This window comes from Glycine soja, chromosome 12 (genome assembly GCF_004193775.1).
Source record: "Glycine soja cultivar W05 chromosome 12, ASM419377v2, whole genome shotgun sequence".
NCBI lineage: Eukaryota > Viridiplantae > Streptophyta > Magnoliopsida > Fabales > Fabaceae > Glycine > Glycine soja.
The window spans coordinates 4,556,946-4,573,756 of NC_041013.1; the positions used below are offsets into that span (position 1 = coordinate 4,556,946).

The window sequence follows — 16,811 nt, forward strand, 5'->3', positions numbered from 1 at the left end:
TCACCACTTGTAACATAAACGAGAAAATAAAGTTTAGAGTACAGCAGTGAGCATTAAGCAAATGAAGATTTATAATAACTACCAACTTCTTTCTATGTTGCTCCTAGGCATCACTAGAAAACTAGTACATTAATGTGGATATTAGATATCCTTCTAAAATCAGTGATTTCAGAGGAGTTTAAGTCTTCTACTCTTGTTCATAAAAGTGCACATATAAGAGGGTATTTTCACTATTCAAATAGAAACAAAATATGATCATGATTCACTTCTATTCAAGGATAAATATACCTTTAGTGCACCTTACACCTAAAACAATTTTCCTTGCCAATGAGTGGGTTAGGAGTTGGTCATTCCTCAAGCAGGAACCCAAGAGGAAACAGCAAAAAGAATTCGCCCTTTCCATCCTTGCAAAACCCACTTGCCATCCTCATCAACCACAAAATCTTTATGATGTTCCTTCTTCACCATTTCCTTCACTCTATTCACATGCTCTGGGGCCAATGGAAGTTGCTTGAACCCTGCTCTCTGGTTCCTAACTTGCCACTGCTTGTAGGTTTCTGGCCTTTCAACCCTCTCTGCCCCCTCACATGCTATCACATTGATTGCATCCCTTCCGAACACCCCTTTCTCAATCATAAGCCTAGATGGATCTTCACGAGGCACGTTAACTTCAAACATGTCAAACAATGATGAGAAGTGGAAGAGTGCTTCCCTGAACCTTGTCACGAAAAATGGTGCATTGTAAGTGCCATTGACGACCCCGTGCATGAAGATGTTTGGATTGATCCTCCTGATCAACCTCAGCAAAGCATCTCTTGGACAGTTTGCAGTCACGGTTTCATCGGAAAGGTTCTTCAATCTGTACAAACAGTTAACCACAGTTACTTCACTCCTATCAATTTTGAGGTCCTCAAGTCTTATAGTCTCCCATTTCTGTGCAAGGCAATTGTACTCAAATGGGACTCCAAACCTCTTGCAGTACTTCTCCAGCCACCGCCCCGTCTCCTCAACCCTTTCCGCCGGCCTAAATCCCGGCTGGGGAAGATCAATTCCTGTCATAAGAAGCTTTGGAGGCCCGCCTGGCCTCTCTGAAAGCCGTTGGATTAGGCAAGGCCACTGGAAACCATAGCTAATCCCAAAGTCAATAATGTGAAGACTGCTTTCATTTTGCGCTAGCTTCAGAATAGTGCGGTTTGCCAAGAAATTAGACATCCTTAGAAATGGTGATGCCGAGATATACACTCGGTATGCTTTCAACATATCTGCGGCAGATGCTGACTGAAAGGAAATGAACTTTGGTGTCCCAGCAGCTAACCGTTTCTCGAGGCCATCGGCGAAGTAATGAGCCAAACGCTGAAGTCCATCGCCAAAAGGTGAAGAGTGCTGCCTAATCTGCTTCAGTGTTTCATTTGCAGTCCTTTGGTCAAAGCTAGCCACAGCCTGTGCACATTGAATTAGCAAAGTCCATAAATCCACCGTCGTCACGCTTGCCCTTGTCCCTTTATTGGAACCTCTCTTTGATCGTGTTTTCTTCCCATTAGATCCTCCTGAGTCAGCAATCTGCGATGGTGATGGTTCACGGCCAGCATAAAAAATGGATGGACTCTTACCATCCTTACAAAGCAGCACCTCATCAAACATGCTAGATGGCTCCGAATCATCGGAGTAGACAGAAGAAAGCTTGTTGCTTCTCTCTTCTTCATGTGACATATCATTCATGAGATAACTCCTCTTCTCCCTCAATCCTGTGGCTGTTACAGAACCCTGCATCACACCATCCTCAATCACACGCGGCTTGTTCTGTGGGTGAATCAAATTCCAGGCTCCATTTGAAAAATGGACCCCAGCTTGTGTCTCTCTAAACGGATCAGGAGCTACATATGCGTGTTCCGGAGAATAAATTAGAGATCTTTGTATGAAAGAGGAATCAAAGTCACTAGCACCGTTAAACCAATCAGACTCGCATGAATTATCAGTCGTATAACTGCTAAAACTCTCAGAACTAGTAGTTCCACCAAAATTATCATCTTGGTCAGGGTTATCATCAAATTGACGAGGTGATGAAGGGTAACTTCGAACCAATGCATCATAGAATGATTTTTCAGCAGCTTGGAGTCTCAAACAATCCTGCAGCATGCAGGGTTTTCGCTCCAAATCATCCTCTTCATCCATGAGAATATCACTTATGTATCTGAGAATTGGATTGGAGTGTTTAGTACTCTCTACATGTTCTCTATTCGAGCTTGCCCCAGAAGAAGGACCAGAATCAGTGGCAGATTCTGAAGGGGAAACTGAATCATCCACCTCAAACCCACTTGCCGGATTCTGATTCGAAAACACCGAGACAGGACCGTTTTCAAATATGAATCCGTTTACAGAACCAGGGAAATTTTCCAAAAGGGAATCCGTGGAGAGCATGTTGGTACAACAAAGAATAGAATTCGAACCAAAAAAAAAACTTTACTTTCTACAGAGATCTGGTTTCTGAGGTGCTTAGCTACTAAATAAAGCTACAGCAGAAACAAGAATCTTTGACTAGGCTGAACGTTTTAACACTCCAAACACAGTTACAGAGAACAGGAAAAGATCAAGTAATTGAAGTAAATGATATGTAGAACAAAGTGATAAAAAAAAATATAAAGAACAAGGAGGGAAGTTCAGGAATCTAAACAAGACAAGAGTGACCCTAGTCCAAGTACTAGTCTTTTCGGATAATACACATTCGAGAATAGATTGTAACGAACAAGAACGAATGAATGAATGAGTTTTGTGGCAGAGTTACCTGAGAGAATTTGAGAAAAATCCAACTAAAGAGTGAGGAGTAACCGCAGAGGCTTGGTGAATGGAGATTATCCCTTTGCTATGTTATACTATGATATATAATACAATATTTTAATTTATAAAAACAAGCTTTTTTCTTTTTCTCATACTGAAGTTTCTAGGAAGGTAGATGATGTTAAGGTGAGACTCTCTCGAACCACGTCACAGCCGCCATCTTTCACCACCTTGTGTAATTATCGTGGGAATAAATCCTGAACTTAATTTTCTCTATCATTAACAATGTAAACATTTATTAATTATACCCAAAGTCTATCATAATTATGCTTATAAATTACATCATACGAAAAAAAAAATTTCGTATTTGAACTTAATAAATTAAAATGAATTGTTTGAATTTAATTATAGAAATTATATTATCGTTCCATTATAAAATATTTTGTATAATGAAATTGTCAAGTTCTGTAATTGTTTTGAAAATTATATATAAAATAATTTTAATTAATTGATAATGTTAAATATTTATCGGGTAATTTATGAAAAATAATCTATTTTTACTGCTGAAAAATACTCTTATTAATTCCCACTTTTAAATAATTTTTATTTATCAATTCTTTAACCATAATTATTTTAAAAATAGTAATTAATAAAATTATTAATCAAAAAGTAAATTTAGTCTTTATAAGCATTAATTATTTTCTTCCTCTATTAAATTTGTATCTTTCATCAATTTGTTTTTAACATTATCAAATCAATTGTAATGCCAATTAAGTTCATGAAATTGTATCTCAATGTCAAATTAATCTCTAAAAATAAATAAATAAATTCTTGAACTTATTTAGGATTTTTTTTCTTTTCATTTTAGCCTTTAAACATATTTTATTATTATAACTTAAGTCCTTGGATTAGGGACCAAAATGAAAAAGGAGTTAATTTTAGGAACTTAAATGAAATATTAAAAAAATATATCTTAGTTTTTTTTTTAATTTCAGGGATTAATATAGCCACAAGATACAATTTTAAGAACTAAATTAACCATTTACTGTATAAATATCACAGGAGTTATAGGTGGAAATTGATTTAGAAAAACAAAAACTATGTATTTTTGGTACACTTGTTTTCTTTTTCTTTGGTACGCGCAAATCATGTTTGGATAAAAGTGGATAAGCACGTCATAAGAATAAAAAGGAATGTCTCTTTGTTCACACTTTACAAATTATTTGGGAAACATTTCAGTCTAGATGACTGTCATATAGCTTATGTTTGATTATTATGGATGTGTGAGTTATTATAATTTTTGAAAAAAATTAAAAGTACATTAAATTATTTAATTTAAATCAACATTTTAAACTAAAGTAATGAATTTCGTTGGCTTATTTGAATATATTTTTCTATATACACTTACAAGAAAAAAAAAATTAAGAAGATAAAATTCAATCAGTTTTTATATAATAATGTACCTTAACTTTTGAAAAGAAAAATAAAAAAAAACTTTTCATATGTCTGATGTAAACATATATTTACTTTATGTTTAGTTAGTATGTTTCAATGTAAAATTTTCCATCTTTTCCAAGGTGAATTCGGAGTGAAAAATTGAAGGAGGTGCTTCACAAGGATCTCACATGATATCCCAATATGCCAGCAAAGGCAGGTATGAATGAGCATTCTTGTTCTAAGTCTGCGACAAGGGGTGCATATATACCTACATGAACTACGACACTTAAGTTAGAATCCAACTGAGTAACCACACTATATAGAAATATGTACTTTCTTGAAGAGGAGGATATTCATAGAGCTCTACTAAGGGCCATAGTCCTTTGCACATGCATGATGACGTTGTCTCTTTGTTTCGTGGTGTGGGTCTAAGTTACGACGATTGCCTTGCCAGTTGTCATGTGTGAGTTTATAAAGTCAACTATTACTAGAAGAAAAATTGAATTGTATTTTTAGAATTTTTTTAACTTTTTTTCGAAAATAAAGTTGTCATTTGAAAAACTTTGAAAGAGCAGATAACATAATTTTTTAAGAATAGATACATCTAATTAGATGATGATCAACAGATTTTCGTAAAAATAAGTTTTTCAAAATAAAATCAAATTCAAATTTTATGTCAGTTAAGTACGTGCAATAAAGATTAGATGCAAAATTTTTATGTCCGTTCATCTCTTTCATTGAGATTATTATCAAGTTTCACTAATTTATAAAAGTTACAAGTATTATTCATTATCATTTTAAGTTCTTACAAATCTAGCTTTTCTCTAAGATTGAACAACCTAATATGCTTTATCATATAAAGTCATTGTTGCCTCTATTCAAATCAAAAGTTTGTTGTTTGGTTGACTTATTGACTAAATCTTAATTGTCTTACATTCGAATATGAAATCTATGTACTCAGTCTTTCCTCTTAAGATGTTCAAGGTGTTTTGAAAGCTTTTTGAACTTTTACAAGAATGTACAAAAAGCTTTTTACAGAAAAAAATTTGAATGCTAGTGTGTAAGTTCGTAACCCAATTCTTCAAAGCTTCTAATATATATAAGTTTTATTTTTCAAGTGTTGATTGTCTCTAAATGAATAGAATTTTTCACTTGAGCTCACGTTTGGAGATTATGATTGTTGAAATATTTAATGTTTACATTAAATACACGTCTCCCTTGTTGGAAATCACTCTTGTTAGTTTCTTCCATGGACATTTGAAAAACCACTTCCCTTTTGTTAGAGCATGTTTGTTACAAGTGTATCTTTTGATAATGTTTGACAACTCCAAAGTATTTAGTCTTCATTTATTCTTCATGAGATTTAATAGATTATTGAAAAATATCTTATAAGACAATTCCTACAAAATGAATATCAAACATAATATTAAATGAAATCTTAAATATATTTTTTAATGTTATATCAGATGAATGAAATATTATTGCAATTCAAATATTAATGCAGCTTTATATAAAATTTTCATCTAATGTAGCCATATTCATTCTCATGAAAAGAGTATTAAAATTTATAAGGGCTTCATCGTAAAAATTATAGATGAGGACAAATTTGTGTTTGACCGTTTTATTTCAATACTAATAATCTCACTATAAAGAAAAAAAAAGGAAAAAAGAGAGGCTGAGGAGGACCACGTGCAATAAACAGTATCAATAGTGTGATGGTAAAAGTTATGCACGTAAATGACTACATAATGTATTGTAATCGGCACATTGTCACTTAAATGGCAGGAAAACATGTTACTACAAAAAAAAAATGGAAGAATGTAGACCGTGGAGAGTCTGGTTTATTTAAATTAAATCTGTTATTTTTCATCAATCTTATTTAACATAACCTAGGAGTATACCTCAAGATAGCATGAAATTATTGTAAATTTATTTTTCTATTTATCTTTCATTCCTAAGATAAAAACAATCTTACTTAACATAAAAATGAAATGAAGAAAAATCCATCAAAATCAGTCACTGTAACTCGTACACGGCCATCGGCAGGAAATGGTCCCAAATCCAAGAAGTAGTCAACGAAGGCTCAGTAGTCAAAAGCGTACACATGTTGAAAGGATATCCTTGACCACCAAGTTATTGACTAAAGTATATATTAAAATTAAATTAAATACCTTCATCCAACGTGAATGCCTTCCATTGTGATAAGTGACAAGATATTCCTGTCCCTTGATTCGATATCATGCCCAAATAATTGACTTGGCATCAACATCTCATCTCAAATCTCAACTAATGTGAATATATTATTTATGGCATCAAACATATCATAAAAGGAAAGGACAATATGATCCAAGGGAACTTTTTCCTTTTTCTAAAATAATTTTTCTATAAAATTAGTTACAATTTATTGAATGGTTTCGCATTAGAAAATTCTCCCACTCAAAACTTCATCAACTTTCTTTTAAGTTTTAATAAAGTGTGTTTGGTATTAGATTTATCCAGATACACTCCCCCGGCCCAGTCCATTTTTTTTTCTTTTCTTTTGTTTATTCCCCAAATTATGATTCTTTTTGTGACTGAACCTGTCATGTTTTCAAAAATAGGATTCAACGGTCAATTAAATAAAAAAAGGTGAAGTAAACAAGAAATGAATCAGATAACAGATCTGCGCTGTTGTTGATTTGCTACTTGGTGAACACTAAATCAATTGGAGCAGTTCTATGCAAAGATCAGAAGCCCGATTTCTATAAAAACAAAATGGAGAACAGGGAATTAAAAAATTAAAATATATATTGATTTTGCATGGGGCTTGATCTTCATGAAAGTCTCGCTCCCACCTAACGTAGCACATCAACCTGTAGTAATAAATATTGTTAATTTTAATTTCATTTTAAAAAGCAGAAAAAGAAATCCACATACTAGTACTAGTAGAAATTACTGCTGGACTAAGAATAGTATCTTCAGACTCCAGTATGGCACCATTCACCATTTTATGTTAACGAGAGTTTAGTTTAGCAAATGTAGCTAGATTACAGCTGCTCCGGATTAAGTTTGAAAATAATAAGTCTGTAAATTTCTTTACAAGTCTGCCACAATCTATTTGAAAAAAGTTAATCTAAAAAATTTTGATCTTAGGAGGTTCTTTGAACTCTACATCACGTACTTGTCACTTTGGAGATCCGACAGGAAAATCTGAATCATTTAAGAAATATAGTTTTTTTTATAGGATAAGGAAAAATAGTTAAAACAAGATACGTACATTGATAGTTTCAAAAAATAAAGAATCACGACAACCTTGCGGCTAGAGAAACTAAGGAGCTCATGTGAAGTTCCACCCAGCATATATAAATCTCCCTCTCTTTCTCAATCAATTCGTCTTTTGCAGAATGTGGTATTTTGGTTAAATTAAATATCAAACTTTATTACAACATAGATTAAAAAACTTCACCAATAAATGGTTAGTTTAAATAAGATTTTGGACTTGAATATTGTATTATAAATGAAAAAAATATGATTAGAAAATAAATATTTATTATAAGTAATTAGTTAATTTCTTAACAAAAATTAATCACCACCGAATTAATAGATATTTCTTTACAATAACATTTTAAGAAATTTTTTTTAATAAGATGCACGTTACTGTGAACCAATCACTTTAATAATTTATTGCACTAGCAGATACACCGTTTCAATAATTCTTTCATCTATGATGTGTAAACAGAGTTAATTAATTTTAAAATAAGGTGTAATGTATTTTTATTTGTTAGGAAAAGAGAGTGTATTTTATTTAATAAAAAAAAAGAAGGGTGTTGAAACTGGAAATATTGTAGTAAAAGGAAAGTGTTATAGTGCACCTTGATTTCAATCCATGCTCGTAGACAAAGACAAAGCATAAAATCAAGCTCATTTAGATAAAGAATATATGAAATGTGCATAATAAAAATATGTTAAAGAGTAAGATCAGTTTTTACAAACTTAAATTTAATTCAAATTTAAGTTTGTAAACGTTAATCTAAAAATCTTCTTTCATTTCAGCGCGTAGCCGTCAGCACAGGAGACAGCGGTTGCTGCTGTTGTTGGGACTCGCTAAGGTTGGACTTTATGCACGAAATGTGGTCCTTGATAAACAAATTTATGTCTTATCTTGGTTGTTTGTCATTATAATTACATGATATTATATGGCAAATCGGAACTGACTTTAGAATTTGAAGAGTAAAATATATGCTGGTCTCGTCAATCCGCGTCTTTAATTATTTTGTTTACACCTTTACTCCACTCCGATTATTATTGTTTTTTCTCACCGGTCCATTAACTAATCTACAATACTAGTATAATATTTTAATAGGATAAATAATTATTTTTATCGTTAAATATGTAATTTGTAGATAAATACATTCTTAAAAGATAAAAATATAAAATTTAATTCTTGAAAGTATAAAAAGTAAGATAAATATATCTGGTTGTTAACTTTTATATGTCACCGTTAATAAAATAGTCTACGTGATACAGAAAGACGAATTTGTCACTCAAATGATTGTCAATGTGGTCATGCTGACTAGATTGAACAAAAATGTCAATAAAATATCATTTTTGACATAAATGTTAGTAATTTTTTGTTGGACGAAAATGTCAATATATTTTTATTGAAAGAAAATGCCAATAATTTTTTGGACCTAAATGTCAGTATACTCCATTAGACAAAAAATGTTCATAAGTTACCATTACTAAACAAAAATGTTAGTAATTTTTTATTGGACTAATTTGTTAGACCCAAAATTTTGTTTCATTTAAGAGTAAAATATAATTTTATGATAAATTTTCGTTACAAACATAACATTACAATAATCACTTAAAAAATATATTGACAAACATAATTTAAAACAAACATAATAATAACAGTAATATTGATTATCAACCATAATTTTTATCTTTTAAAAATATATTTATCAACAAATCATACATTTAAAAACAAAATTAATTATTTATTCTATTTTAACCTCATCCAAAGGTTTGTATAAGAAATTCCCCTATAATTAGAGGAGGAGAACCATATATTAGATAGATACATGCCCCCACGAGGCCAAAGGTGTGCCCCCACGAGGCCAAAGGTGTCTGTCAACACCATGACGGGGCTGAAAAAATGATGGTGATTCATATTTCATGGGGTTGGAGGAAAGAAAGAGACCTTTTGGTTGAAGAGAGAGAAGTCAATCCATACACAGCACCCAACACAACACAACAAAGAAACTATCCATGAAAAGCATTGTCTTCGTGCTTTACCTTTTGCTAGGGTAGCTTCCCATTAGATTCGGATACCGGTCTACTAGGAAAGTAATTTGATTAATTGTACTATTAAGCAAGTGTTAACAAGTTTATTTATAATTACTTAAAAATTACTATCAATATTTTTTTTATCATAATTTTCTATGCATCCTAACATGATTTTTAATGTTTTTTTATTAGTGAGCAAAACTCATTATTATTATTATTTTTATTATTATTATTATTATTATTATTATTATTATGTAAATTGAATTGGATTATTCTTTTACTTTGAATAATTTTTTTATTTTTTGCAAATATTTTAAATTTTGATTCCAAAAGATAAGTGAATTATTTTGGCTACCAACAACTTATTAGTTAATGATTTCTATTTAAGTTAGTTTATAATGATTTTATATATATATATATATATATATGATTATTTAATATAATTGTATAATCAATAAAATTGTCAAAATGCATGAGTCCAATGGATCGGTCTAATGATTTGATGGACCGATTAAGCTAAGCACTTGGGTGTTGTTGGGTGCACCCAACAATATTGATGGTGCAGCCAACATTTTTTGTTAATGCCCAAAATGTTCCTTGTCTCGTTATTCCTTTTTAAGTTGTTTTTTCTGGTTGAGTGATGATCCGTAGGCATATTTTTTTACATACGAATCAATTTGATCAAGTTGGTTATACGGATGAAGTTCATCCGTATTGGTTTTTTGGTTTTTTTTTTTAAACTCCTTAAATTTTTATTTTTTAAAATTATTAATATGTTAAATAATATTAAATTTTGTAATAGTAAATATTTTTTATTTATAAAAAAATATACAGATTAAATAATTCATTTGATTTATATCAAAATTAATTGTCACAAAATTTATTATTTAAATTTACATGCGTATTAAATATACATTAGAAATTTTAGTGTTATGTATAGCAACATTATTTATTTTATAATGTAATTGGTTCATTAGTTTAGTTGGTTAGAGTGTTGTGCTAGTAACCTGAAAGTCACAGGTCCGATTCTTGCTTGGGCCATTAATTTTAAATTAATTCGTCACAAATATTTTTAAAAAAATTAATTTTTTTTTTGAATTGGGCTTATGTGTCATATGGATGAAGTTCTTACTCATACGGATGAAAGGGCAAAATTGGAAAAATGTGAAATTAATGGGTGTACCAACAATTTCACTGGGTGCGCATAGCAGTTCCCTAAGCTCTTTAATTTGTGGCCCAAAAGAAACTAGGCCAAATTGACTTGATGAGCTGAACATGTTAGTCCATGTTGGTAAAGTACAAGTCTCATTACTAGTTGGCTTGATACATTTAAAAAAAAAAATCATGTAAATACATATAAATTAATGTTAAAAAAATGAATCAATTTGACCCAACTTCATAAAATTGACAAATGTGTTACTTATAAAAAACTAAACCAATATGACTTGATTTGTTTTTTTAATGCTTTGGCCCATTGGGCCGGACTAGGCCAAGCAATCCATTTGAGAATAATATTGTATCAATTAATTCACAACTAGTTAAAATTAAAATTTTTAACTCAATATTATGTATCTTAGTTATTGTCTAAACATATTTTTAAGGTTAAATTAGTTTATTGATTATCTAATTTATTTTTTACGTTTGATTTGGTCTTTTATTTTTTTCGGGTTCAATTTAGTCATTTAATTTTTAAAATTGATTTGATTTAGTTATCTATTTTTTTGGATTCAATTTGATTTTCTAATTTTTTAAATATGTTCAATTTGGTCGGTTGTCTAAATTAATTTGAGTGGTCCTTCGATCTAAATTTGCTTTTATCATCTAAATGTGTATTTTGTAATGGTTTAAAATCGTCACTAAGTAATTTTAAGCAATTACAAAGTAGGATTTGTTAACGTTGGTTCAATTTAAACGATAAGATCAAATTGAATAAATTTTAAAAAATAGAAGATTAAATTGAATTCCAAAATAATTAAAAGACCAAATCCAATCTAAAAAATACATTTAGAGAACCAATAAACTAATTTAACCTATTTTTAATTCCTTTAAATATGTCAAAATTTGATTAAAGTCTCTAAAAATATTTTTATTTTATTTTGGTTCTTATTCTCTTAAAAGTGAATTAAGTTGTCCCTCGTTGTTAAGTGACTTCGGTTAAATATTGAGCCAAAAATTATTAAACTCTGAAAGAACGTTGTTAATTTGTAATATATATTTTAGCTGATAAAATTAACAACTAGGCAACATGTTACCTAAAATAATTTCTAATTTGATCTATAGTCGTATTTTATTTCATTTAATTGTATTTTTAGTCTTTGTAAATTAATAATTGAGTGATTTTAATTCTTAGTGCTGAATATATTTTCAAATTATTGAAATTTGGTCTACCCAATGCTTCGTTCAATTTTTAACATCTAAGATGAGGTGAATGACATTTGTAATGTGAAAATATCATAAAAAATTGTATAGATTTGGTTCAATTGTTAATATTTTATCTAATTATTAACTAACCAAGTGACTTGATGCAGGTGACCTTTTTTGATGTAGTTAACAATCTCTTATGGCATGATAGTCTATCTTTGGGGCATGCCGCATGCCATGTAAATTTAGTTTATTGTCACGTCACAAAATACAATTCACATAAACTCAAAGTGTTAATAATTGTATCAAAACACGAAAAAACTGAAGACAAGGAATGAGTTATCGACAGATGAAGTCATGGGGACTATGACTCACGCACAAGAAATTAATGTTTGATGAAAACGACAGACTTCCATCGTGAAGATGATCACTCAGAGGAAGAAGAAAATGCTCTCAACGAAGGAGAAAAACTCTCTTTGATCCATATTCTAGAATTCAGGTCTCGAAGGAGGAAGATGAATCATGTATGTTGTAACGCATGGAAAGGCACTCTCATATATAGTTTCGCTCTTGTGCAAAATCAAATTTCAGAAGTATGGAAATGTCTTCCTATTAATGAAAGAAGATCATGTTTTGATACTCTCGTCAATAATGAAAATTATGATAACGAACACATTGTTGAAAATGATCATATCAAAGCAGTTAGTGATCACAATCAATCACTAGGACTCACTACGGTCAAAGTAAGGGACCCCAAAGTTGGAAAAAAATTCACCAATAAATACAATGCAGGTGGATACGCATTCAACCATGGAAAAAGATCCTCTGCAGTTTTTTCAGAATTGCATCAAATATCAGCCCTTAATTAACTTTAATATTTAATAAATTCAAAATATATGTAAAATATAAGATTGTGCAAACAAACACCATGCAATTTATAAGATCCAAAATAGTCACATCTTGTAAAGCATTGTTACAATTTCAAACTTAGTTTTTGGTGGTGCAATTGAGGCAGCGAGAGAACGTATTCAAATTGTATAATTTATGAGAAAGAATTTATAACATTTAATTAGACCCTATAATTTCTAGCTTTAAGAGCCCTTCTACTCTAAACGCCCTACTTATCATTACAGAATTTGCATGACACTCAGTAGTCTAATTTCTACCAGCAAAGTAGGCTGCCAGAGCAAGGATATCAGAAACTGAAACCATTTAAAGAGAAAATAAGCTTCACCATTGAACCATACATGCTCAAATATCTCGAGACTCAAGAAACCCAGCAAGTGTTAGTAGGACCATAACCAAAACGCCAAAGCATTAATAGGGAAAATAAGAAGTGGATAAGTAAAAAAGCCAATGAGTGATTCTTAGAATCATACCTTTAGTCTACTATGAGCTCTGAAGCGAGTTCATTAGCATCTTGATATGCTGGCACCCAACAAGTGGAAGCATACAAAATGCGGCCCTTCCAACCTTGAAGCATCCAGTTCTTATCTTCATCTAAGACAAAATCTCTGTGGTACGATTTCCTTAACTCATTCCTAAATTTGGCCAATAATTCCTCATTCAGTGGTAGCTGCTTGAAACCAGCCTTCATATTCCTAGCCTGCCACTGTTTGTATGTCTCGGGCCTCTCAACCCTCTCAGAACCTTCGCATGCTATAACATTCATAGCCTCCCGGCCTATAACCTCTCTCTCAATCAACATCCTCCATTCGTTTTCACGAGGTATGACAGTGTCACACAGATCATAAATAGTAGAGAAATGGAAGAGTGCCTCCCTAAACCGCGTGGTAAAGAAAGGGGCATTATATGTTCCATTAACAATGCACTGAGTAAAAATATGTGGATTTATCTTCCTGATCAAGTGTAGGACAGCATTTCTAGGACTGTCCACTTCAATAGTCTCATCCATTAAATTCTCAAACTTCATCAGAGAGTTCACAGCAACTAGCTCGTTGGTCTCAATATTAAGGGCTTCAACCTGAATGGTTTCCCAGTTCCTTGATGCTATGGCATTGTACTCAAAGGGAATGCTGTAACGCTTAGAATAGTTAGCAAGACGGCAACCTGTCTCCTCAATTTTTTCTGTGGGGCGAAAACCAGGTTGGGGAAAATCTATCCCTGTGATCCTCAGCTTGGGAGGTCCACCCTCTCTATTTGATAAAAACTTAATAAGCATTGGCCATTGAAAACCATATTGGATACCAAAATCAATAATATGGACGGTTTCTGCCTTGACAGCTGCTTTCATAATCATTTTATTTGCAAAGAAATATGTAAACTTCTTGAAAGGGCTGACTGATAGAAAATCTTGGTGTGCCTTCAGAAACTCAGCAGCAGTGCTCCTCTTAGACTTCAGAAAAGAAAACATTCCCTCCCCAACCAAGCGTGCTTCGAGGCCATTGGCGAAGTAATGAGCCAACCTCTGTAATGCATCCCCAGAGGGAGAAGAGTGCTGCCTAATCTGCTCTAGCAATTCATTGGCAGCTCTTTTGTCATTGGCATACACAGATTGTGAACACATCATCAGAAGATTCCTCAAATCTACTGTTTCCTTGTTTGTCGCTTGATTCTTAGGACGACCCTTCACTCCACCTGGCTCTACAGCTTTCACTGTTTCACTCTGCAAACTACAGTGTTCATTACAAACATTTTCCACACTAAGCAGCACAACTCGATCAAAAGCATCTGACAAGTCACTCTCATCAACAAGGCTAAGTGCTGATTGCTTGTTACTTCTCCTTTCTTCTTCTTCTCTGGTGTCTGTATCTTCGCGCTCGTGATTCTTCCTACCCTTCGACCCATAGGAATTCTCTCCCAATGTATTGATTGGTTGCTCTCCCTTTGAATCTAGACCAGCTACAAGCTTAGGGCCAGGAGGAAGAAACCTGGTAGCTTCCTCCAAGCCTCTCCTAAACTGGGAAAGGGAATCGGCATCGTTGAAAATATTGTGTGCCAAGAGTTTGGCAGTGGAAGAATCCAAATTTGAGAGGCCATGATTAACAGTAACTGAAGGTGGTTGAGAAAGGGAGTTGGGGTTAAACTGAAAAGCCAAAACAGAAACAGAATCTGGAGAAGGATTCAACTCACGAGAATTTTCATCTAAAAAGTTGTGGTTGCTGTTGTTGCTGCTGTTGCTGGTGGTGGGAGTGGTTTCAGCTTGGGGACTGAGAACAAGGGGATGTTGATTGGGGGAAAGAGGTATGTTGCCAGTGAGAGCGTTGTAGAAGGATTTCTCTGTAACTTGCAAGTTGATTGAATCATAGAATGGCATCTGTTCAACGTTGTCTTCCATGAGGATTTGGTTTATGAACTTTGCAGTTTCTGAGAAGTCATTGTCTTCCAGTGAAGGGTCCCTTAACGACGGGTCCGTCGCTGCAAAACCAAGAGAATCAGAGACATACAATATGCTCTCCTCTTCTTCACCAAACTGGTGAGCTCTTCTGGGAAAGTTGGCCTCCATCGTAACAGTCAACAACACTCAAAGAGCTTTTTATTCTGAGAAGAAACACAAAGCATTGATGGAAGGGTGAGAAATGAAATGATTTGATTTTATATGATATGATATGGTTCTGGAATGGGCAGGGATGGAACCCGCCATAATTTTTTGGTGGTTTCAAAGAAGAAGACCAAGCGGATGGTGAGGTTGCGTTACTGTTAGCACACTTGCAGCAGCCATTTTGGAATATACTGTTTATTTAGTATAATGAAATTTCTAATACATTCTTTTTAATGTACTTAGAGAAAATAGGTAAGATTCGTGTATTTGGCACACAAAAAGGTAAGATTGGGTGTTTAATTAAGCACATCCTTCCCGAGGGAGTGCCTAATAATCACCAAATTTCAGATTGAGGTTTTTGATTTTTTTTAATCGTGGATATGTTTTATTTATTGTTATATTATTTTAGGTTTAATTTAATTTATATTTTTTTAAAAAAAAAATTTATTATGCAAAAGTTAGTAAAAGAACTTCTTGTGGAGGCAGTCTTAGTCGTCCCATCATCATTTTCTCAGCAGCATACCACATCAGTGAATCACTGCAGCTGTGCTAGAATAAATATTATTTTTAGGAAATTAATATTTGGACATGCAAAATGTCAAATGACATCCAACATTGTTTATAGTTATACAAATATTGTTCTTCCGCAAAAGTCAAATTCATTTACTTTAAGTAATTAGACTATAAATTTAAAATGATCGAATATTATGATTGTAAACAATCATATAATTCAAATTATTCATAAAGATAATTATCATAAATTACTTTAATATAACATTTATTTTCATAAATAACGAAGTATAAATATGGAAAATATTTTTGGAAATATTTTAATTTAAAATGAAATTAATCATAGTGTAATTAAATGTGGAATCAAAATAATTTAAATTATTGATTGTCATTAGTCTATAATTTAATTTACCAAACAAAAGATTAAAAAAATTCCTTTTTTAGACATAAAATCCTTAAGCCTTAATCTCTAAGAGATATATCACGTTTCTTAAATCACCAAAAACCATGTTCCTTACGGGATAGATCACGTTACTTATTTGCTAAATGATCATGTTATGTAAAGGATTTTTTCTAGAATTTTAGTTTTATGGTGTTTTATAATTGTGATTTTGTTTTACAAAATATCTTTAAATAAGATTTTTATTTAATTATTATCATTTTTAATTAATATTTTTTTTTCATATTTTTACATTAATTAAAGTGCAAGTAACAAATACGGGTATATAGATTTAGTACCCATAAGAAAAGGGCACACAATTAAGAGAGAGAAAAAAAAAAAGAACACGTGACCTTTTTGAAAATGAAGGTAAAGGGACAGGTACAATAATATCCCTTTTCTTATCATACTCATTGTCATTCTTATAAGCATATATGTCAGACATGATATGCGTCATTTGAATTTAAGTTTTAATTTAAAATATAATTAATATTGTTATTTCATGAAAATATTTTGTTT

General features: G+C 31.9%; 2 protein-coding genes across 3 annotated transcripts; both read right to left on the minus strand.

Moving 5' to 3' along the window:
• Positions 1 to 53: 53 nt before the first annotated feature.
• Positions 54 to 2,835, minus strand: LOC114379842 (scarecrow-like protein 14). Its single transcript, XM_028338624.1, has one exon. The coding sequence runs from the start codon at positions 2,416 to 2,418 to the stop codon at positions 355 to 357; it is 2,064 nt and encodes a 687-aa protein (XP_028194425.1). The 5' UTR covers positions 2,419 to 2,835; the 3' UTR covers positions 54 to 354.
• Positions 2,836 to 12,762: 9,927 nt separating this feature from the next.
• Positions 12,763 to 15,565, minus strand: LOC114379134 (scarecrow-like protein 14). 2 transcript variants are annotated; one of them, XM_028337724.1, is made up of 2 exons: positions 14,935 to 15,565; positions 12,763 to 14,853 (listed from the first exon to the last, which is right to left on the minus strand). In XM_028337724.1, the coding sequence occupies exons 1-2, from the start codon at positions 15,305 to 15,307 to the stop codon at positions 13,223 to 13,225; spliced, it is 2,004 nt and encodes a 667-aa protein (XP_028193525.1). In that variant the 5' UTR covers positions 15,308 to 15,565; the 3' UTR covers positions 12,763 to 13,222. The 2 variants fall into 2 exon arrangements, with proteins under 2 accessions (XP_028193525.1, XP_028193524.1); XM_028337723.1 differs by having other exon boundaries at positions 12,764 to 13,043; positions 13,221 to 15,564.
• Positions 15,566 to 16,811: the final 1,246 nt, after the last annotated feature.